Source organism: Cornus florida, unplaced genomic scaffold (assembly GCF_030987335.1).
Source record: "Cornus florida cultivar Cherokee Brave unplaced genomic scaffold, ASM3098733v1 CherokeeBrave_3.0.0_Hap2_Chr04, whole genome shotgun sequence".
Taxonomy (NCBI): domain Eukaryota; kingdom Viridiplantae; phylum Streptophyta; class Magnoliopsida; order Cornales; family Cornaceae; genus Cornus; species Cornus florida.
The window spans coordinates 38,438,309-38,462,803 of record NW_026775574.1 but is presented as its reverse complement, the minus strand read 5'-3'; the positions used below and the strand labels follow the sequence as shown (position 1 = coordinate 38,462,803).

At 37.0% G+C, this 24,495-nt stretch overlaps 2 protein-coding genes across 4 annotated transcripts; both read left to right on the top strand.

Annotated features, from left to right (window-relative positions):
- The first annotated feature begins 7,155 nt into the window (after positions 1-7,155).
- Positions 7,156-9,487, top strand: LOC132303164 (uncharacterized). 3 transcript variants are annotated; one of them, XM_059800314.1, is made up of 4 exons: positions 7,156-7,486; positions 7,568-7,645; positions 8,990-9,115; positions 9,221-9,487. In XM_059800314.1, exons 1-4 carry the CDS (start codon positions 7,190-7,192, stop codon positions 9,275-9,277), a joined length of 558 nt encoding a protein of 185 aa, XP_059656297.1. In that variant the 5' UTR covers positions 7,156-7,189; the 3' UTR covers positions 9,278-9,487. The 3 variants fall into 3 exon arrangements, 2 of the variants coding, with proteins under 2 accessions (XP_059656297.1, XP_059656295.1); XM_059800312.1 differs by having other exon boundaries at positions 7,232-7,486; positions 8,259-9,115; positions 9,221-9,237; XR_009481099.1 differs by having other exon boundaries at positions 7,274-7,645; positions 7,844-9,115; positions 9,221-9,237.
- Positions 9,488-9,793: 306 nt separating this feature from the next.
- LOC132303163 (pentatricopeptide repeat-containing protein At1g71210, mitochondrial-like) lies at positions 9,794-24,032 on the top strand. The gene is made up of 2 exons (XM_059800311.1): positions 9,794-12,851; positions 18,734-24,032. Exon 1 carries the CDS (start codon positions 10,105-10,107, stop codon positions 12,823-12,825), a length of 2,721 nt encoding a protein of 906 aa, XP_059656294.1. The 5' UTR covers positions 9,794-10,104; the 3' UTR covers positions 12,826-12,851; positions 18,734-24,032.
- Positions 24,033-24,495: the final 463 nt, after the last annotated feature.

The window sequence follows — 24,495 nt, the reverse complement described above, 5'->3', positions numbered from 1 at the left end:
GGCTTAGGTACTCATGACCACTCAGGTACATTTTGCATGTTGCCTTTTATTCAGGTTGAGACCCCTTTGTAATCTAATGAATGTCCCTTAGTGTGGATATATATATATATATATATATGAACTAGATAGATATTGTTGAGATATCTAGGATGTATCTGCGTGTCGGGTCACTGTATGGATTGCAGTTAGAATAGAACTTGTTCGTGAGCCTGACCCACTCTTATATTTTTCAGGTATCGAACGGTTCCAGTCTTAGGGCTTGTTCGGGTTGAGCAGAGACGGTCATTCACTCTACCTACGACGTAGGATTTCATTCCATGTTTTAGATTCGTATTTTATCTTCTGTTGTTTACTTTTCAGTTGGGATTTTGGTTTAGGGGTCCACTAGATGGATTCCCTAGTTGTAATCTTGGAGGTATTGGAGAGTTGGATTTTTTTTTTAATCTTTGATGATTTGGGGATTTTATATTAATTAATTCTTTCAGCTTTAATATTTATTTCTTATTTCATTTTGTATTCCGTGTTCGTTTATATATTAATTATTTGTTATTCCTTCAAGTTCGAGCTTCGGCCTGATCAACCCATGTCTCGGAGTCGAGGGGTATCACAATTTTCCTTCCTCCAATCCCCATTTTCCTAACAGCAGCAGCGGAGGAATTCTGTCCAAAAATTCCTGTTCAATCACATTTACACTTGGTTATCAAAGTTTATAAAAGATATATAACTTTTAGCATGCTAAAACACACACACACACACACACAATAACAAGACTAGGTACCTTTTGAGCAAATGCAAAATTTTTAGTAGTCGCCGTTAGCCCAACTCCATCAATCATCATACCTACAAAAAGAGGTGAAAAGAGCAATTATACACCTGAACCTATCATAGTCTGCTTGTTTCATGTACACACACACACATACACACACGCACACACACACACACACACACACAAAAAAGTTATTGTAGAAGAAATTAAACTGCCTACCTTGATGAGCATGTGGAGAGGAGTTCCAGAGGGCATGCAAGACAAAGAGAAGGCATAGTACTAAGCTTGCAAACTTAATAGTCACCATTTATGAGTTCTTCTTCTTTCCTAGCTATGTATGTTTGTTGCTCAGCAACCAAAAGAGAAGAAAAATGAAAACACAATGTGAATTTTATAGAATTCAAACCTCAAACCAGAGCTAGGGTACCAACACCTGGCTTAATAAAATATGGGTCCTGACTCCTGGGTATGTGCAGGGCCTAGGGAAGCCAAACATAAATATTTAATTAACTAAAATAATATATATGTTCCATAAGAAAGAAAGAAAATCAATCTTCTTCATTTCAAATGTTTGAATATGGTGTCATGATTTCTTTTGGTGACGGGATGTCAATGACCCAAGATATTGAGTTAATACGAAGAGTAGATCTTTCAATGTACCTTTATTATAATGTTTGCTTTGCTTGGTTTAATTTTGACAACTTTACAACTTGCTTTATATTCTCTGACTTCAACTATTATATCTTTGTAGGTCAAAGCTAGGATTGCGGTTGCCATTACTTTTTTTGTTGCCGTTATATTTTTTGTATGGCTCATGAAGAAGTTGCATATATGTAATGGAAGAGAGAGACTAAAACAGAGCAAGAAGATACAAGAATTTTTGTTTTATTTTGGTATGACATAAGAAGCTAGAAATTTGTATATAGTTAATTTTTGTATAAAACAATGATTTGGAATTGGTTATATATATATATATATATATATATATATATATATATATATATATGATGATATTGGTTAGTTGTAAGTTATTTTAGTTATGATGTTATTTTTAATTTATTTAGTGTTTGCTTCTGGAGTCCTTGCAAGGCTAGTAGTAGGGAAAAAAAATGGCCTCATGGGGGCTGCACTATTATTTTTTTTTTTTTAAATTATATAACACCTTCTACCACGGTTCTAAACTGTGGTAGAAAGCCCTTTTTCAACCACGGTGCAGAAGGCCTCGTGGGGGCTAGACTATTTTTTTAAAAAATTATATAACACTTTCTACCACGGTTCTGAACCATGGTAGAAAGCCCTTTTTCAACCACGGTTTTGCACTGTGGTAGAAAGAACGACTTCACGATTGGGAAAGGACTTTCTACCATGGTTCCGCACCATAGTAGAAAGAGGACTTCCTTTCTACCACGGTGCAAAATCGTGGTAGTAAGTCATGACTTACTACCACAACTGTTTCTACCACGGTTCAAAACCGTGGTAGAAAGTGTTTTCCACCGTAGTAAAAAGTCAATTTTCCTGTAGTGCTTTCTTGCCATAAGAAGTAGATTGCAGCAGAAAAAAGAAGTTTATGGATTAGGAACTGTTTTGGAAGTCCAACCACGTCATTGTATCCCTTCGTAAGCATATCTTGTGTTTGATCAGCCCCCAAGCCATGCCTCTCAATTTGAGCATTTTCCTCCAAAATCCAGAACTTAAAGCTGTAGATTTGATTGTCCAAATACTCTTTTTCTTAATGAGGTACCTATAAGTCCAAGCCACCCACAAGCTTTCTTTTCTAATACAAATCTTCCAAATGTGTTTAAACTAGGAGAAAATGAACCTAGATGTCTCGCCGCCAAATAACGCCCGGTGATGGTCGAGCTATCGGAAAAAATATATATAGAGAGAAATAGGAAGATCAATGTTTCTTTAATTGGTAAAAATTTGCAGAGGGTGTGAGAGAGAGAGGGATGGTTGTTTACTTTGCCGGATGCCTTACAAAATTTGCGCGAGAAGGAATATAGATAGTCCCAAACTGTTTAGTTTGTAAATCAATATTACTACCTCCGTCCCAAGAAAAGTGTCGTGTTTCGGAAATCGTGACAGTTCAATTTATAAGAGTCACGGTTCCTTAAAAGTGACGCTTTTTATGAAATGGAGGGAATATTTTTGTATCATAATTAACCTAATTTTGTTTGTTTATGTTTTATTACCATTGGATTATTAAGGCAATTCTGTTAACTTAGTGTTTATCCTTGAATTTACTGTTTCGGTATTAAAATAATGAGTTATATTCACTTTCCTTGGCTGGGCGCTCAATTACATATACAAAACGACGCCGTAAAAAGGCCTTTTTAAAACTATCGCATGGCTATGGCAGGAATTTTTACTGCAGAGGATCCTTGCCCACATGTCAACCAACCCATTATACAGTTGTTTCACAAATTCATTACCTAGTTAAAATGTTCTCTATAATCTAGTTAATTGTTGATGATGCATGCAATCTAAATCATAGAAAAAATGTGACAATTCATAACTTTTAGATATGAAATGTATACAATCAAAGAGACAAACATAGACAATATTGATTCGCTCAAACTTATGCCACCAAAGCAGTGACCAAAATACCAGTAAAAGGGAGTGTGGTACACCGCAACCATCAAGGCAGGAGCCTACCACACAAAGCAAAACCAAAAGTGAGTTCAGAGTCAGTACGTAGATCGAGTAGATATTGAGTGTGCCAGATATATTAAGTAATTAAGTTTAGTTAATGAAAATTATGCCAACGAACTTGGTATGTCTGGTCTACTAATCCACCAAGAATATCTATATATATATATATAAAAAAAAAAAAGATAGACATGAGATGTACATATCATCAAATAGTAAATGAGAATTTTTGTTATGACAAAAGTGTTTGTTTGATAAAATCAAAATAAAATGTTATTTTGACCTTTGATGATGAGAATGATTTTTTCTTCTTCTTTTTTTTTTTTCTAACAAAAAAAAAAAAAAAAAGAAAAAGAAAAAAATTAGAATAACAAAAAGGACAATATTTGGGTCCTCAGGTTGTAGTTCATCCTCCCAAGTGAGGTGGACCAATGAAATTAGAACACTTGTTCAAAACGTTTAAAAGTAAAAATATGGGTATTACCCAATTTTTAGGGGTTAAACCGTATGTTTTTTTTTTCTCCTATCTTACAGTACAACCGAACAAATATACGCAGAACAACAAAATGATTCTTTTAAGAAAGGCACTCTCAGCCAAAGAGTAGGGGGATCGTTAACAGTAGTGCCATTGAATCCTTTACTCTTGACAGCCGACCTTAAAGAGACATAAATGACTGAACTTCATAGGACAACAGATAAGCAAGCGAAGAAGAGTTCAGGCCGCACTCTCTCTCTCCACACTCCACGATAATTCTTCATCCCTACCACCATTCACAAAGCCCTAATCTTCATTTTTCTCTTATGCTAATCATGCAATGCTCTGTTCGTGGTAAGAATTGTTCATATTCCAAGGATGGTTCATATTCCTAATGCAGGTATGTTCAAATTTTATATTTCCAACAATACTCGATCGATTTGAGTTTTCATTCTAGAGTATGTTGTTTTTGTTTTTGTTCTCGCATTCTTATTTAGTTTTTTACCCAAAAATGTTTAGGTTAATATAATTGAGTTAGTATCATGCTTGATTGTCAGCCCCATCAATCTTCTTTCTAGAAGTGAGACTCCAAAATTAGGAAGAAGATTGATGTTGAAATTCAAAAATCAAATTTCACATCTCTGTATATATATGGTAATGTAATAGTACTATAATGTTTAGATATGATTAGACAATAACAGAAAGTGATTAATTGCTAGCATTTAGTGATTTGTAATATTCTTGACAGTGATTGAATCGGCATATGTAACTCTAGGAAGTACTTGTTGCTCTTTAAACTGTTTGCATTCCTTTATTCCAATCAATGATTGAGAAGGTGATCGAAGGTGTATAATTTTCTTGTTTTTTTCAAACAATGATGGCCTTAGATAACAATAATATTACTATGTAGATAAATTTTGCAACTTAGTAATTCCACCTTATTAATTATGTGATTTCATATATATAAGTTTGATACAATAACACAAAATTCTTAATGGATAGATTTAAGAATGAATATTACATATCTATCTACTAATATGGTTATGTCCCAGCATTGAATTAATTGATGCATCATGAATAAGAATATTTTTTCCTCAGTAATGAACAAAAACAAGTCAGGATTACCAATAAAAGCAACTATGGAGTTGATAAGTAGAGAAGTTAGGGGGCAAAGAAGCACGGACACGGATACGGCACGACACCGACACGGCGATACGGCAAATCTAAAAAAATTAGGACACGGACACGGCGAATAGTATATATATATATATATATATATATATATATATATATATATATATATATATGATGTAGTACTTTAAAAATTACTGAGTGTTGCTATTTTTCATCAACCTCATCAACCTCATAATGAAAAAAAAAACCACAAATCATAACTCGTAACTAATAAACTATAAAAGAACAATGTTGCAGAGTTCTAAAACCAAATAAAAAACAAGACATTAGAATAATAACTAGTATCATTTAATCATCATTGCAACTTTACTCCAAATACAAAAGCATAGACAGAAAGGACTGTTAACATTCATGACTGTTTAACATTCAGGACTTTATTGTTAGCACTTAACATTAACAAAAACCTTAAGGCTAGTCCCCAAAAAAGATACAAAAATAAGTCAGTGTACTATCATCTATTCCCATCTATCATTTGACCTAGGACTTTTACCATTTACAATACCAAAAGGGTAGTACAAAAAAAAAAAAAAAAAGAACATATCAGCATTCAAAATAAAAGAAAAAAATTTCCAGAAGTGTCCGTGTCGTGTCCGTGTCCGCTGAGTGTCCGTGCCGTGTCCGAAAATTAAAAATAAAAAAAATAAAAAAATTCCAGACACTTTTTCGATGTGTCCGACACGTGTCGGGGCGTGTCCGACGAGTGTCCGTGTCGGACACAGATTCTTCGCCCATTTTAGAGTGTCTGTGCTTCCTAGTTGGGGGGAGAGAACATCTTGGTTTTCTAGATAAAGATTACCAGAATCACATACATAGGAAGTGAAAGATGACATTAGAAAAAGGAGATGCTAGAGCTATATTACAATATTTTCACAATATGCAGCTAAAGGATTCATCATATTTTTGTTCAATATAGGTTGATGAGGATGATACGATTACTAATATTTTTTGGGCCGATGCACGCTCAATTAGTGACTATGGCCTATTTGGAGATGTTGTGTGCTTTGACAGTACGTATCGGACAAATGAATATGGTTGACCTTTTGCACCATTTATTAAAGTGAATCATCATAAGCAAACAATCGTGTTTGGTGCAGTTTTACTTTATGATAAAACCATTGAATCATTTAGTGGTTGTTTGAGACTTTCCTTGGTGCAATGTTTAGAAAACAGCCTAAGACAATTTTTACAGATCAATTTGCTGCAATGGCAAAAGCAATATCAGATGTCTTTTATGAATCGCAACATCGACTATGTGTTTGGCATATTTATCAAAATGCTGCCAAGAATTTGAGTCATGTCTTTCATAGATCAAATCAATTTGCTAATGATTTTGAAAATTGTGTATACAATGATGAAGACGAAGATGAGTGGTTATTGGCGTGGAATAGTATGTTGGAAAAATAATCTCAATGAGAATAAATGGTTGAAAGAGTTATTTGTTGTAAAAGAAAAATGGGCAATGGTTTATGGATGAAATACTTTCACCTCGAACATGACAACAACACAACGTAGTGAAAGCATGAACAATGTGTTAAAGAACTACTTAAAGCCAGGACTTGATCTTTTGTGTTTCTTTGAGCATTATGAGAGGGTTTTGAATGATCGGCGATATTAAGAACTACGTGCAGATTTCAAGATAATGCAAAGTATGCTTCGCTATTAAATAATGTCGATATGTTACGTCATAGTGCAGAAATCTATACCCCGGAAGTTTTTGAATTGTTCCAGAACGAGTACATGAGGTTAGGTGATTACAATGTATATAAAGTGGCTAATGAAGATACAGAAGTTGAATATAAAGTATCTTTGTGTTGGAAAATCTCAAGAACATGTGGTTAAATTTGAAGCCTCAACAAAAACTGTTGAAGTTCATTTTTATTAGGATTTTATGTCGCCATGCATTGAAAGTGCAGGATAAGAAAAATATAAAAAGGATTCCGTCCTAATATATAATGAAACGATGGACAAAAGATGCAAAAGAAAGGATTATGATTAACTATCATGGAATTGAAGTCAATGATAATCCTAAAGTGTCTGTGGGAAAGTGCTATAGTCATTTGTGTTGTAATTTTCGTGAGATTTCATCTTTAGCATCAGAACATCAGATGTTATTTGTATATGCAAATAAGCGTGCTCTTGTGTTGCATAACAACTTAGAGGAGATGAAGAAAAACCTATACCCAAATAATTTAGGTGGTTGCAAGAGTTCATTTGGTCGAAATGAAGAAGTTGAAACGATTGCTCCACCAAACAATTGTGTGACAATAGGAGCTTATGGGGTTAAAAGAAAGGCCATGATTGGACGTCCACGAAGTCGATTGAGAGGTGCACTTGAACGAGGAAGAAAAAACTCAAATGCCAAAACTGCCAAAGTTTCAAAAAGAAAACAAAAAGGCACAGAGGTATGTTCTGAAACTTTTTAAATTGATTTAAGTGTGATTATTGTTGTACTTCTTTTTTTTTCTTTTCAATAAATACTACAGGACCCTATTTCCAGTAGTTGTAACACACAAGAGCAGCAAGTTAGGGATGGAGCTCGAACATTTGATTTTTTGACTCAGGTATTTCATTCTTATCGGGGATATATATTTTGGTTAAAGTTTTGCCTTTATTTTCTGTATTAATAATTTTGGTGAGAACCGTTAACTTCAGTGATCCACTTGGCGTAAGGGCCGGCTTTTCTTAGGTCTAAAGAGCTTAGTAAACCTTACCACCAACCAACACTTATCAAAGCAATTAATTTAATCTTTTTATTTCAGGTGATACTTCTGGTTTATATATTTGTTCAACTTTTTTTGGAACTACAACAATTTCAACATATTTGAACATCGACATCTGTAGCTTGCGTTTGCATTTTTCTGTTTAATCTCTTACCTTCTTTTGGGAGGATAATTGGCTTCAGAATAACCCTCTTTCCTTTCGAGTTACAGAAAGCTTCATCAGAGGCTTTCCAGTTGCTCCTGCTCAGAAACTCTCTTCTCTTGCTACTCTTGAGGGATGGGATTTTCCGGATAATTTCTTACTTCTCTTCCCGGATCTCCATCTTATCGATCCCCCAAGCCCCTCGCTGGATGCTGATATGTGGATCCCTTCTCCAAATGGAGAATTCTCTCTTAGCCACCCAAGGTCATGGCATCACCTCATCTAGAATTCCCTTTTTGTTCCACATTGCAGGGTCACCCTTTGGCTTGCTGTGCAAAATCGCCTCTCCAGTCCTTCTCGGGTCCAAGATTATGCTGTCTTTGCCAATCAATTGATGAGTCACATGACCATCTTTTCTTTGTTTGCTCATTCACAAATCCAATTTGGAGGTTCTTGCAAATCAAATGCCGAATCCGAGTTTCACACCTCTCTTGGAATGGCTTCATTGCATGGGCATCAAATCGCTGGCGAAGGAGAAATTTGCAGATTTCGACCAACTTACTTGTTCTCTCCACTATTGTTAATCGGATCTGGACTGAAAGGAATGATCGGATATTTCGTGGGCAAAGGAACTCCCAATCAAAGATGCTAAGAAACACCATGGATATGATTAAGCAAAGGATGATCTCGATGCCGGTAAAGGACTCTGCTCTAGCGAGAAGGCTTGCTCTGGACTGGGAGCTTCCCCCTTCCTTCATCCGGCCTCCGCCTGAGCCTGACTGATCTAGCGAGGCTCTGCCTCTGTTTTCATCACACCGGCTGTTTGGTTGTCATAGACAACAATATTCTAGGGTATCTAGAATATAATTGTATGATGGGTTGGGCCTTGCTTTTGCTAGGCTGTGTTGCCCTTTGTTTTGTTTCCTTTGGGCTTTGGCCTGTGTACGGTTTTTGCATCTATATATTACACCTTAACTTCCGAAAAAAAAAAAAAAAAAAACTTGTAATTATTATTTAATTAATATCTAATTTATATTTGACAGGAATCTAATATTAGCCTTAGAACAGAAATGCCTTCCGCAGTAGCTCCTTCAATGATGAACTACTCTGAAAATTTTGAAGCAATCACAAATTGGGTATCCACAATATCTTACACTCAATTACTTCAGGTAATTAATTTATCTAACAACATGTTTGATAGTGTTAAAGATTAGTGATATAGATTTGATTATATTAAGTTTCTCATAAATATACTTTTTCAACACTTGTAGGAGTCACATTATGGTAACCTAAATGTACTATGTACTATGTATTTGTTAGGTCCTCCTTGAGTTCAACTAGACGTTAACCTAAATGAACCATAATAAGTATGAAATACACACTTAAAAAGTTGAATTAAGGATTATATTAGTTCAACATTTGAACATAATCTTTTTCTGATTCCAGTTGAATTCACTAGAAAAAGCGCCTTACATATCTTTTTTATTGCTTAACAAAGTTAGGTCGCTTAAAAAGTACAATCCTGGAACTCCAAAATCTCACGGTATTCCTCCAGTGGAGCCAGCCTTATGAAAGAGAGATAGAGCCTACACCGACGATCTATTCAAACTAAGGAACAGAAGCCACTGGGGACCGATCAAAAATTAGATTGTGTAGGGAGAGAGAGAATAGGGTAGGGGTTTGGCCCGTTAAAAATGGATAATACTCATTTTTTACTTTTTAAATGTTTTAAATAGGTGTTCTAATTTCATTGGTCCACCACACTTATCAAGATGAACAACCACCTCTCATGTGAGTATTCTCCATAAAAAAAAATAATAATAAGGAGATCGAGGAGCAAACGTGACTGTGCTTGGACATATTTCACAATTTTTTTATTTATTTTTTAAAGGGACAACTCGTGAAGATGATGTTGTAGGCTGACCATTAATTGGAGGGCTTGGTTGGAAGAGGTTGCAGAATGATTCAAAGAGAAAAATGAAAATTAACACTCCACTCCATTGATGTTGAGGATGAATATATGTACAAATCTTTTATTTGCGAATGGATCTAAATAGACTCTGATTGTTAGATTGTTAGAATAGAATCTGGAGGCCAACAAGGCCTTCGTCCCTGCTCGTCAGATAGATGTGTATGTGATTTGATTTATAGTTGATTGATGATGCTAACACTCAGATGTGCATGTGTAAGGAAACCTAGGGCTTTTCTTCCCCCTCTTCCCATCATCTCCATCTATGGCGACACCACCGCTGCCGCCGCGTTTTTCTTCTACATTTCCACCACCGCCCACAGCAGCAACAGAAGCAACATTGGCTATAATCCATTCTATCACTTTCAGCCTCCGTCCGCGGCGGCGGCGGCAATTGGGTCAGAATTGCAGGGTGGTTCACAGGAGGACGTGGTCCATTCTTTCAGAGAATGGTTCAAGTCTGGAAACAAGCCATTGCTGGACAGAATATTCCAAAGCTTGGCCTCTCATAACGAGGAGTTCGGTGACCACCTGGAGTTGTCTCGACAGGCCGTTGATGCAGCCCTCTCGCAGCTCGGCCTTCGTCTCACTGAAGACTTGGTGCTGGAGGTCTTGAATTACGGAAAACATCATGTGCTCTCCTGCTTGAAATTCTTCGACTGGGCAGGTCGACAACCTGTCTTCTACCATAGCCGCTCCACTTTCAACGCCATCTTCAAGATCCTATACAGGGCCAAGCTCAAGCCTCTCATGCTCGACTTCTTGGAGACCTACATGAAGCGGAGACATGATCACAGGGTGAGATTCTATAACACGCTTGTTATGGGTTATGCAATTGCTGGCAAGCCTGAGGTTGCACTCCAACTGTTCGGCAGAATGCGCTTTCAGGGTATAGACTTGGATGGCTACGCTTACCACGTTCTTCTCAATGCTATGGTGGAGGAGAATTGTTTTGATGTGGTTGAAATGTTGGCCAAGCAGATTGCAGTCCGAGGACTGGAGAGTGATATCACACATTCTATATTGGTCAAGAGTTTTTGCAAGCAGAAACAGTTGGATAAAGCTGAACTTTTCCTTCGTGAGTTGGTGGGTAGCAACCGGGTTTTGAACCAGTACGCTGTGGGTTTTCTTGTGGATGGATTCTGTAAGAATAATCAGTTTGAGAAGGCAGCAAGGTTGGTGGAGGAGTTTCGGGAGTTGGGTGTGGTCCCAATGGAGCGTGCTTACAGCGTGTGGATTACGGATCTTGTTTTAGCTGGGAAGCTAGATGGGGTATTGGAATTCGTTCAGAGCATGAAGTCACTTGAAGGTTATGTCCCTGATGTGTTCCGTTATAATACTTTGATTTGCAAACTTCTGAGGGAGAACCGACTCAAGGATGTATGCAATTTGTTGATGGAGATGAAGGAGAAGAATATTTATCCTGATCAAGTCACCATGAATGCTGTGCTATGCTTCTTTTGCAAGGCAGGGATGGTGGAGGTTGCGCTCCAGTTGTACAATACAAGGGCGGAGTTCAGCCTCTCCCCAAGTAGCATGGCTTACAATTATATAATCAATACGCTTTCTGGGGATGGGAGCATTGATGAAGCTTATGGTGTGTTGAAAAATTCTCTTGACCAAGGTTACTTCCCTGGTAAAAAAACCTTTTTTATACTTGCTGATGCCCTGTGTAGAGAGGGGAAGCTTGATAAGATGAAGGAGTTGATTCTTGTAGCTCTTGAGAGAAACTTTATGCCGATTGATTCAATTTATGATAAGTTCATAACGGCTCTTTGTAAGGCAAGGAAATTGGAAGATGGTTATTTGTTACATGGGCAACTCAACAGATCAGGTAAAGTTAGTAGTAAAGGTACTTACTTTAACTTGATAAGTGGTTTTAACAAGTCAAACAGGGGAGATATTGCCGCCAGATTACTCATAGAAATGCAAGAAAAAGGTCACAGCCCAACCCGAAAGTTGTTCAGAGCTGTCATTTGTTGTTTGTGTGATATGGAGAATCCAGAGAAGCAATTTCTTAAATTGCTGGAGATGCAGCTATCTTGTCATGAGCCCAATTGTCAGATTTATAACTTCTTCATTGATGGAGCTGGGCACGCCGGAAAACCTGAGCTAGCTAGAGAAGTATTCGAGACGATGTGGAGAAATGGTATCTTGCCCAATTTGAGTTCTGAAATACTGATGTTGCAGAGTTATCTAAAGAACGGAAGAGTTTCTGAAGCTCTAAACTTTTTTAATGATTTGTCCCAGGGAACAAAACTTAGGAGAAAATTATACAACACCATGATCGTTGGTCTTTGCAAAGCCAACAAACCAGACATTGCATTGGGAATCTTGATGAAAATGAGGGAGAACAAATTAAAACCAAGTCTAGAATGTTATGAGGTGCTCATACAGTTGCTGTGTTCATATAAGAAATATGATGTAGTAGTTGGTCTTATTGAGGAAATGATGGAAGTTGGTCGTCATGTATCATCCTTTATCGGTAATGTACTATTGGTACATTCTCTGAAGACCAATCAGCTATATGGGGCTTGGGTTCATTCAAAGGGTTCGCACAATGGGACATCTTTCAATTTGTTGCTTGGTGAGCTGATTGGTACATTTTCTCATCATATTAGAGTGAATCAAGATGTTGAGGACTTAGAAAAAGTGATTGAACAGTGCTTCCCACTAGACATATACACATATAACATGTTGTTGAGAAGGTTAAGCACCAATAACATCGACCTTGCTTGTGAGTTATTCAATAGGTTATGTCAAAAAGGGTATGAGCCCAATCAGTGGACTTACGAAATTTTAGTACATGGTTTCTCCAAACATGGTATGACAACTGAGGCTAAAAGATGGGTTGAAGAGATGTTCAAGAAAGGGTTTCATCCAACTGAAAATACCAAATTATTCATCTAACAGACAATTACTTGTTGAAGGAACAGGTACTAGATGTTAAACATTTATATAGGTTTTGTGTCTTCATGACATTTTTCTTTGAAGTTTCTTCATTTAACGTTGTGCATATTATAACAGCATTGAAGAAATAAAAAACAAAAAAGTTCCCCCCAAAAGAATGTTACTGGTTAAGACTGTCTTTATATTAAATTGAAAATGAAGGATATGTGTTTTTCAGTTTCTGTACGTGAGATGATGGTCCTGCTTTATGATTCTTGTTACTCATATTTGTTTATTTTTTCTGTAGTGAAAATCTAAATAGTGATTCTGAAAAAATATTACATGCATAAAGCATGATACTTTATGTTTTTTTTTTTTTAATAGTCGATAAGTGCAATTTATATGATTAAAGAGTTGATAATAATGTTGTCCACAGTTTGTAGCAACTAATATCTTGTAATGATTTTTGAGAAAATAAGTTGAAACAAACATGTATAGCAAATTTAACCGAGAATTTAAAGTATGGTGGTATAGTATCATTAGTCGTTTCCATCGCAATATCTTCAGCTCCTTCGTTTCTCCCAAAGTAGTTGAAATACGAGGTTTTGTCGGTGTGGGTACTGAACCCCATGTCATCACGTGGGCGAGCGCGTGCACACACAAAAAGAGAGAGAGAGAGAGCAGATGATGTTGCTGCTTGCATAGTCGGAAAATTGTCATTGACATAGAGTGACTATCGTTAAAGCCTTAGAACACGAGATGACACACGAATCAATTATCTTCCTTTTGTTCTCTGTTACAACTTTTCAATTCAAATGTCAAAAAAATGACTCAATAGAACTAAAAGGTAAGTAGTACTTTGAAATCTTATGGAAGATATTTTACTGAATATTATTTTGCAACCAAACATCGGAAAACACTTAAAGAAATTTTTAGCAATATTTTCCTTTTATTGATTATTATAATTCTATCACAAGCAACATTTTACTTTCAAACCAGTGGAGCCTTAACTCTTATTAAGACTATGATTGACATTTTGTACCTTATACTATTTTCATTAAGGGAGAAATTTCAATTTTTGAAAACTTACTTTTAAATTTTTTTTGTGCTGGCGTAGCACAAGCTACACAGATTCCACTGACCTATGGAAAGAGGCTCTAAAAACCCTTCAGGTCAAATGACTAATGACCAACTTGAAGGTTTAATTTGTTGTTGACAATTCAGGGGTTGGATAAGTAAGTGTCAATTCCCATGGTAAAGAGGTCTATTTGAAGTGAAGAAAAAATAAGGGGGGATGTTGGTATGATTTACTATAAAATTCAAGCTGAAGGGGGGATGTTGGTATGATTTACCATAAAATTTAAGTTGAAGGTATTTTGTAACAACCCTCACCTATATCTAGACACAATATTATCCAATATTGTTCGTTTTTGGTTCCCTTAAACCAAAGACTTTCCAGGGGGTCACCCATCCAGGTTAAGCATGCTTAACTCCAGAGTTCTGGTAGGTTCACGGTCATCACAGCTTTGAAATGCATTGTGTCATATAAGGGTATTGAATTTACATATAGCACTTGCCTTTTTCACACCCAGATAATGTGGGATTGTGCACCTGTAGCTCTTCCAGTGTGGTAGTCTGCCAGTGCCTCGCACCCGCCCACATAGGTTGCCACAATCACCCCCTTTGGGGCCCAACGTCCCCGTTGGCCACACTTCCAGCTGGGTGAGGCTCTGATACCATTTGTAACAACCCTCACCTTATTCAGACATAATATTGTTCGCTTTTGGCTCCCAGACCAGAGACTTCCTAAGGGGTTACCCATCTTGGTACTACTCCAGGTTAAGCATGCTAACTCTGGAGTTCTGGTAGGTTCACGGCCACCACGGCTTTAAAATGCGTTATGTCATAGAAGGGATTGAATCTACATAAAGCACTTTCCTTTTCCACACCCAGGCGATGTAGGATTGTGCACATGTAGCTCGCTTAGTGTGGTAGCCTGCCAGTGCCTCGCACCCGCCCACATAGGTCGCCGCATATTTAGTAATGGTAATGGTAATGTCCATGCCATGGATGTAATCTTGGATGCTAGTCACTGACTAATATCTCTCAATGCTATGCCTGGTAGGAGGGAGGGAAGGAAGGGGAAGGTGGAGCATGCTTTCATTGTTAGTGAGTAGGGAGAGGAATAGGGGAATAATGGGAGGAGGGATGGCCCCACCATTTTGCTTACATTCAATAGTGGGTGGGAGGAAGAGGAGAGAAATATGGATGCTTGGTAGATAAAATTAAAAAGACGATCTTACCCTCATTTAAATGCATTGGTTTATGTATTTAAGGATATATTGGTAAAATGATAATAACATTTCTTTGCTTACCTTCCATCCAACCAAACTAGAGGAGGGATTTACACAATCCCTTCGCTAGAGATGACTCCTTCATCCATCCATCCTCCTTTCCCTTCCATCTATTTTTCCATCCCTCCTCCCAAACGGAGCATAAAATTGCTAGTAGTTCTAAAATTAGAAGGGATGTCTGTTCCGTTAGGTCAGCTGCAGCCCTTAAATACTGCTTGTAAGACTTGATCTCTTTTGCTATTGAAGTCAGAGAGGTATACTAGAAGATCTACAATTCTCTGTTTATTGTTTTATCACATTCAATTTTATGTTAGGAACTCTAAGAGAGGACTACAAGGATTTAGTGCATGTGTTTGCTAATGTGTCATTGATTCTTGTTTGTCTCTCTATGCTTGTACACTCTTTCCTTCCATAAATTTCACATGCTGAAAGTTACTTTTGTAGTTATGTACTGGTTTAATGATTGTTCCCCTTCTACAGTACTTCCTTTCTAAAATACTGCTTGTAAGACTTGTTCTCTTTTGCTATTGAAGTCAGAGGGGTATACTAGAAGAACTACAATTCTCTGTTTATTGTTTTATCACATTCAATTTTATGTTAGGAACTCTAAGAGATGACTATAGATTTACTGCATGTGTTTGCTAATGTGTCATTGATTCTTGTTTGTCTCTCTATGCTTGTACACTCTTTCTTTCCATAAATTTCACATGCTGAAAGTTACTTTTGTAGTTATGTACTGGTTTAATGATTGTTCCCCTTCTACAGTACTTCCCTTCTAAAATACTGCTTGTAAGACTTGTTCTCTTTTGCTATTGAAGTCAGAGGGGTATACTAGAAGATCTACAATTCTCTGTTTATTGTTTTATCACATTCAATTTTTATGTTAGGAACTCTAAGAGATCACTACAAGGATTTAGTGCATGTGTTTGCTAATGTGTCATTGATTCTTGTTTGTCTCTCTATGCTTGTACACTCTTTCTTTCCATAAATTTCACATGCTGAAAGTCACTTTTGTAGTCATGTACTGGTTTAATGATTGTTCCCCTTCTACAGTACTTTACCACCACCCACACCCCCCCCCCCCCCCCCAAACACACATACACACACATTTATTATATTACGATTCCCTAAAGAAAGTAGTAAATTACTTTAACCTCCCATACTAACAAAAAAATAGACTCACCTTCCATGAGGTATAGCACAACATGGGCCTTTTTTATTTTATTTTTAATTAAAAAATTACATTGAGCTTTCTTGAAATTAGTTATCTACATTGATGGTCAATAAAGTCAAAGGACATAATTTGCTTATGTTAGCAAAATTAAATTACAAAAGACCAGATTCACCATTACCTTTTCACTTTACTCCACTTTTGAATTAAAATAACACAATAACCTTTAATAATAAAACGGTGAAATCAAATTTCCCCGCTGTCCACAGAAATGTCTAATGAGGGAGGTCAGTGTAATTTTTGAATCAGCAGGAGAGGTCATTAAATTATGCTATAACTCAGAGAGATGACTGTAATTTACCCTTCTATTTGAGACCACCGAGCCATTAATTCAAATGGTATATTCTCATCCTTAGATGTGAAAAGGTTGAGGGTTCATGTTCACTGGCAAGGGTATGAGATATTTGTCTGAGACATTTGGTTGGATATGTACCTAAAAAAGCATTCCATTCTTTCCTGGTACTTCAGTGTATGGAGATACCAATTCAATTTTATTAGAATTTTGTTTTGAAACAAGTGCCTATTTTGAACATCATGTTACATAAAAATGCTATTTTACTCTAAAGAATAAAAGAAAATATTAAATAATATGATGTATCCTTCCATTTAGGTTTTGTTACATTTCGAGCACAAACCCACACATGACACACATGCCTGGATCTAGGTAACTTATCTACCTAAGAAAATATCCTTTTGACCATTTGAAACTTTGATCTTTTGGGTCCTTGGTACCACCTATTGTGAAGAACATTGCATTAACTGGTACAAGTGATGATTAAAAAATGCAACTAAAATTCATAACTTGTGGAAAAGAAATAGCCAGATAGTTTATACCTCATTGATTCATGACTTAGTCACTTCACCACCAAAAGACAAAAATAAAATAAAATAAAGTAAAAAATAAATACAATAAATTAAAGGAAGAAGAAGAAAGGCATTCAGGCTCGTGATTATCGTAATCGATTTACCAATATAAAATCTATGTTTGTATTCATGAAGACATAGAATATTTATGTTGTATTTATGAAAAAGGAGAAAAAAAATAAAGCCCCTTAAAGAATGGAACAAACCTGAATTGACATATCTAATGGGCCCAATAGTTTAGATCTGTGAATTAACTCTTGGATCAATAGATCCATTGTCTAATATGAGTTTGGAGAGTAGAAGCTAAGAGAGTAGAAAGAAAAAAAAAGAAAAAAGAAAAAAGGAATGAGCTCTTGACATGTTTCTATTGTTCCTGGTATAACGGCCTACACCCATTATCTAACGGCCATTATTCTGTGAGGTTTTTACTCCTAATCGGGGTGGAACTGTAATGGGATCCCTCCATGTCAGTACATAACTGCCTACAGTAACAACCTATACTTTATCCCATGGTTGGGATAATCTTGAGCGGTAGAGTGGAGAAGTAGCTTCATTTAGTTTTCTGGATTGGATGTGTTTAAAAGTTAGGCAGTCTGGGATCATGGTTAATCCTCCACATGTGGTATCAAATACTGATTATATTCCCAAGTGCCGACTTAGTGGCATATCATCATTGAAATGCAAACAAGTACTACAGTATTTTTTAAATTGCATTAGTTGAAGAAAACTTAGAACTACCCTGCCTCTATAAACTTTTTATTCAAAATTGTTTGATTTTATTGTTTATTTATCATTTTGTAGTCCCTATGCTTCTTTGTGGAGCATGCCTAACACGCTCTAGTATCTGCATATTTAGTTCCACTGCATCCTTTAGTTCTTTAAACAATCCAACTACCCTTAGACTGTCGTTGCCATGAACCTTTTCCTTTTATTGTCATGTGATATAAACAGTGCATCAATCCTCAAAGAGTTCATTTAATTGGTGATGATTACTGTTTTTCTTTTATTAGCTTTCTGACTTCTTATTTCTTGTTTGATTTTTTTATTTTTTATTTTGTGATTTGTCAGGGCATTGCATAAGTTCTGTTTCATATGTCGTCTCTTTGCTTGACTGATATGTTATTTTGTGGGTTTAATTTGCATGAATTCTGGATGAATTGCGTTGAAATCATGGACAAAACAGTTGGATTTGGTAGTTCTTTCACAATACACTTTGGGACCTCAACATATATTGTAACTCCTTAGTCATTCTATGAAAAACAACTTCTAAACTGGTGCATTTTCAGCTGACTTGTAATTTTTATGTAATATTCATTGAATTGTTTGCAACTCAACTGAGAAATTACATGACCAGCAGACTATTCAGTATCTGCCCCCATTGACAATTTTTTGATATTTAATCTGTAACCTATTAAATGCACAAATCATTTTTCCGACCTTTTGTTTACCCTCTCTTGATTGGTTTATGTTGGTGTTGCAGCACTGTTTCCAAAACATCTCTTTCTGAAAGCCTGAAAGAGAAGTGGCAATAAGATTACAGCTAATAGGTATGCCTCGCTGGCTGACTGCTATCTCCTTGTTAGCGAGAGATTGGTTTGGGACATGCTTTTTCAGTGATCCTTTCAGGACTAGGAGATGGATGACGTCTTTGGTTTTTTAGAGTTTTTGTATGGCTAGGAGATCCGTGGAGGAGGTAGGGATTCTCTTGTTTGGATTCCTTCTTCTAGGGGAATGTTTAGTGTGAAATCTTTCTTCGGATGCCTTTTGGACCCAGCTAGGGCGGTATTCCCTTGGAAGGCAGTGTGGCGAACTAAGGTGCCGTTGAAAGTGGCATTCTTTGCTTGGACGGTCACGTGGGGTAAAATATTGATGCTGGATAATTTGAGAAGGAGAAATCATATCGTTGCATGTGTAAGTGTAATGGAGAGTCGGTTGACCATCTTCTTTTGCATTGTCCAGAAGCGATTGACTGTTGGAATCTCTTGTTAGGCCTCTTTGGAGTTTACTGGGTCATGCCTAGATCTACGAGAGGTTTGATGGACACCTGGAGAGGGGGTTGGGTGGGAGCACAGGCTCGAGGGTTTTGGAGGATGCCACCCTTGTGTCTTTGGTGGTGTCTGTGGAGAGAGCGGAATAGAAGATCCTTTGAAGGAGAGGAATCTTCGGTCATTGTTCTCAAATCTTCTGTTATTAGCTCTCTTTTTTTTTGGGGTTCGGGTGGACTATGTTCCTCTGCTGAGGAGACTATTGAGTTTCTGTCTTCCCTGGGGCGTTAGGGTACCCAGGTTTCTTGTTGTTTTGTAGGAACGCGTTCCCCTTTTGAACGCTTTTAATGAATTGCTTATTTATCAAAAAAAAAAAAAAAGATTGTGTCTTGTCAGTGGACCTAAAAGTACTTCTCTACAAGCCACAAGGGTTAAATTTGATTTTTAGTTAAAGGAAAAAATTTGTTGCTTTTGTAATAAAAAACTTTAGGGTGAATTACACCAACCTCCCTAAGGTTTGCTGTAATTATGGGTGCGTATCATCTAGTTTGAAAAATAATATTGACCTGTGAGGGTTGTAGAATTGGAACCCTAGGCTTTGATGTAGAGTAGCACAAGGCCCGTGACCTAGACCTAGAGGAGGAGTAAATAGGTATTTTTTTTTTGTTGATAAGTATTATAGACAGCATTCAAAAGGGGAGTGCATCCCAGGAACTACACAAGGGCCAAATAGGGCCCTTAGACATCATAGTATCCACAAAGTCCACTATCTTCCCTATAGAATTACAAAATCTCCCCCTAATCGAACAAAATAAAGTCTTAAGAATAGAGAACTTAGGCACACTAATATGGGTTTCCTTCTCCCTCGAAGGGGGTCCTATTTCTTTATTTCCATAGGGACCACAACAAGCACAAAGGCGCAACCCTCCAGGCGACACGGACCTGTGCTCTCACAAAGCATCCCCTCCATGCCTTAAGAGCATTTCTCGAAGAAAGGGGCATAACCCACTGAACTCTGAAGATGCCTAGGAGCATATCCCAACAATCTCTAGCCATCGGACAGTGGATAAGAAGACGGTCAACCGTCTCCTCAGCTGCTTTGCACATGAAGCATTGGTTCACAAGGGTCTGCTCCCTCCTCATCAAGTTGTCTGTCGTAAGAATCTGACCCAACACCGCTGTCCAAGCAAAAAAGACCACCTTCAGGGGGGCTTTGGTGTGCCACACATGTAAGATCCTGAATTTTAATCCGGTTCTTTATTTGCTATTACGAGCTTAATAATATTTAACTTTGAATTTGCTAATCTAGTTGAGTTGAAAAACAAAAAGAATTTTTGTTTCTAAACATTTAATTATATGTACTAGATTTGTTTGCACATATATAGTCACAACACATGGTATATAGACTTATTTACACATATATTATATATTTATTAAGTGAAGAAGCTTTTTGGAATCCTTCAAGAGTTACCATCGTTGGAGACTTATAAATGTCTTTTCTATTATGTGAACTTTGTTTACTTGCATGTGTCTAGTGGTATTTATCTACTTATCCTTTTGTTATTGGTTGTCTTGGATTTATATTAGCCTGTTAGGTTTAGAATGATTTTATGAAACTGTCCAAAAGATTATGTATGACTAGCATGTTTACATTATTATTCTAAACCTTCTGTAATAATGATGTAGCGTGAAATTATTTAGTTTTGGAGATTTTCTTACTGCCTTGTAAATTTAGCATGTGTATAATCTATGGTTGGTTCAAAATCTGCAACATCAAATTTCTTGATTGAGCACTATAGGAGAGAGAGAAATCAACAAATGAATGCATATGATTGCGAATATTGGACTGGAAAAAGAAATCAGCAGCATAAGTTGTCTAGAAGACCAAAACAGAGTGCTGCCAGATCACAAAACACTTGGACAGCAGTGGTGAACCATGCCTAAGAGCCTGTATTTTGATCCTACACTTGCGAAGGTTCAGGATACAAGTCTGCCAAGAGTTCACTAGTTTTTGATAATTGCAATGTTGGAAATTATGTTGATTTTGTGGATGCCACATCAGTTTGGGATGAACTTGCTGGATGGGTAGATGAAGAAGGTGAGACATTGGAGGAAAACTCAACTTTCTCTCTTCAAGAAGTTGACAAAAAGGAGGAGGAACATAATGATGAAATTAGCACGGGGATAGACGAAATTCAAGTAATGTAATTGAATCAAACAACGCAACAACTGAAGATCAATCAGCCTACAACGAAGCTGAGATTGAAGAGGACAAAAAGGTAGGTAAGAGAAAAGAGGACAAATCTAAAGAAGCAATTAGCAACTTGTCTAGAGTTGAAGAAGCTGTCACTGTTCAATTCGCGCCTCATGGATTTGACAATGCTTTTCCTAATAACATGTTGCCCATCACATTTCCTGGCCGGAACCATGGCCATAATTTATATTCTTCTGATGATTTGCCCCAGACACTAGATGGAAATCTGAATCAAGGTTCTGCTGTCAAGAGGATAGATTTTCATCCAGCGCAACTTGTTCGAACGAATATTGGTGATGTCGCATTGTGGGAGGTTGGTGGCAAGGAGAAATTTCAAGGTCTGTAACCTTTGATTATGGTCAATGTCTCTGCAGGAATCTTTGGCTAATGAGTATCCTGCATCAATGAAGAGAGTGATATGGAGTTCTGATGAAACCCATTTTGGTGCTGCATACTCCAAGAACACTCAGCAGATATATTCCTACCAGGAGGGTGAAGATGTATGGAACCACCTAGAGCTTGATGCTCAGGTTAATGGTGTTACTGATCTTGCTTTCTCTCATCCAGACCAACAGTTATGCTTCATAACTTATGTAGAGGACATGACAAGTAAGTTGTGGCAAGTTGCTACTGGTTCTCAACAGTACACTTTGAGGGTCACAAGATTCCATTTTATTCTGTATGCTTACCTTATAAGGAAAACATTCAGTGCATCTTTTCAGCAGTTATTGAGAGTACAAAGAATAAATCTCATCCAACAACATTTTCTCAAGTTGGGCAATCTGAATATAAAAACACTGATCTTCCAACGGTATGTAGTTCAGTGAGCATTACATCTGATTCAGGTTGCTTGAATAACTTGGGAAATGATCTGTTACTTGTGATCAGAGCTAATATGGGGAGTGTGTTAACTGTGAAAAAGTTGTTGACTCAATTCAAAAATGCTACTGGTCTAGCTGTGAATAAAGATAATTCTGAAGTTTATCTTACTAGATCAGTTAGAAGAAGGAATTCCATTATCAGGTCCTTGGGTTGTAAGGTTGGAAATTTACCTTTCACTTATTTAGGCTTACCTATATCTGATAAAATGCTGAGGAGAGCTGATTGTTTAAGCCTGGTAGATAAAATTATTTCCATTACTTCTAGATGGAATGGTCTTCATTTGTCTATGGCAGGGAGGGTGGAGCTTAGTAGAGCTGTTATTATTCCAATGGTTCAGTACTGGACATCAGTCTATGCTCTTCCTATTGCTGTCTCTAGTTGCATTGAAAGGAGATTGAGGAACTTTGTGTGGGGTCATGTTGAAAATACTAAAAAGATGCATGGTATGAGATGGAAGAAGATTACTGCACCCAAAGAGGAAGGGGGTTTGGGATTGAGACGAATTGCAGATATTGATACTGCCGGGAAAATAAGTCTTGATTGGGATTTTTCATTGTCTAAGGACAGGCTGTGGGTGGCAGGGTTTTCACATTGCTATTTGAAAAAGGCTTCTTACTGGAATGTGATTCCTAAAGTTGCTTCTTCAGCTGTCTGGAGGAGTATTATTGAGGTTAGAGAGCTTCTGAAGGTCAATTGCAGATACATTATTGGAACTGAGCAGAATGTTAGTATTTATGGATCCTTGGTGTGAAGGCAGGTTCTTGAGAGAACTTTTTAACCATAGGATTCTTGGGTACTTGAGTCGTGAAAAGAAGATTAGTATGTGTGATTTCATTACAGATGGTCAATGGGATGATGACAAACTGAGCAACGCTACACAGGAGCTGCTGCTGCTGTTTAAAAATCAGTTGATAACAGGTGGGGTGGATCAGATTAAATGGATTCAACCTTTTTGTTTCAAAGTTGCATGGGAAGCTGCTAGAGTGAAATTGGAGGATGTGGTCTGGGCTGGTCTATGTTGGAGTGGGGGGAGGCCAAGATGGTCGGTTCATACTGTTTTGGTTATGCAGGAAGCAATTGTAACTCGGAATTTTTTGCAGAAAAAAGGTTTTAATATAGCAACAAGATGCTATCAATGCTATAGAGATGTTGAAACTTTGGATCATTTGTTCTATAATTGTGATTATACTTGGGAAAGTATGGTGTTTTTTGGCTGAAATCTGTGGATGGAATTTGCAGAGGGGTTTAGGAGTTCACGAATTAGCAACTCAGTTTATTCAAAATGAGCAATGAAAGGATGTCAAGAAGATGGCTAGAGTTATGCTTACTGCAACATTGTATTTCATTTGGTGGGAAAGCAATAATCGTTTACATGATAAGCAAGAATGCGAGGCTTAGGAGCTAGCTAAAAGTATACTATGGGAGGTTCTTGATGTGTTGGGGGTTAACCTGCAGGACATTTTGTAATTTTCTGTTGCTTTTAGTCTAGGTTGTTTTTTTTGTCCTTTTTAGGACTTGGTTTGTTTCCCTTGTGAGGGTATGCCCTCATATGTTTCTATATAAGATTTTGTTTATATATATACTCCTTTCATTTAGGAAAAAAAAGGGTGTAATAATAACTTGGGAAATGAAGCTTTGTTGGTGAAGTTGGAAAACCATGAATTCCATATTCATGACTCAATTTGGGATGATTTCTTGCTGCAACATTTAACTTGGAGTTGCTCTCATTCAAAATTCAGATTAATTAAAGTTTTGGTTCCTGATCTATGTTCAAGCAGGCTTTGGAAATCTGCTGAATTTCTAAAGAGAGCTCTGAAAATTTGTTCCAAGGTATTCTTTGTTAGTAACAAAAGATCAGTGTGTTTAGTTAGAGTATGGAAAGGAAGGAAGAATGGATGGAAGGCTTTCCTCGTGTTCTTCTTTTATCGTGGTAAATTGTTTCAAACTGGAGAATGAGTTTTCTTCAAGGAAATTGTTTCAAACTCGAGAATGAGTTTTCTTCAAGGAGGAGGGTCCGATGCAAATCATTAAAGGTACTTTAGTCAGGATTTAGGCAGTTAATGGTGCCTTGGAAAGTGTCTAGTCGAAGTCTATTTAGTAGTAATTATGTTATAGGAAATC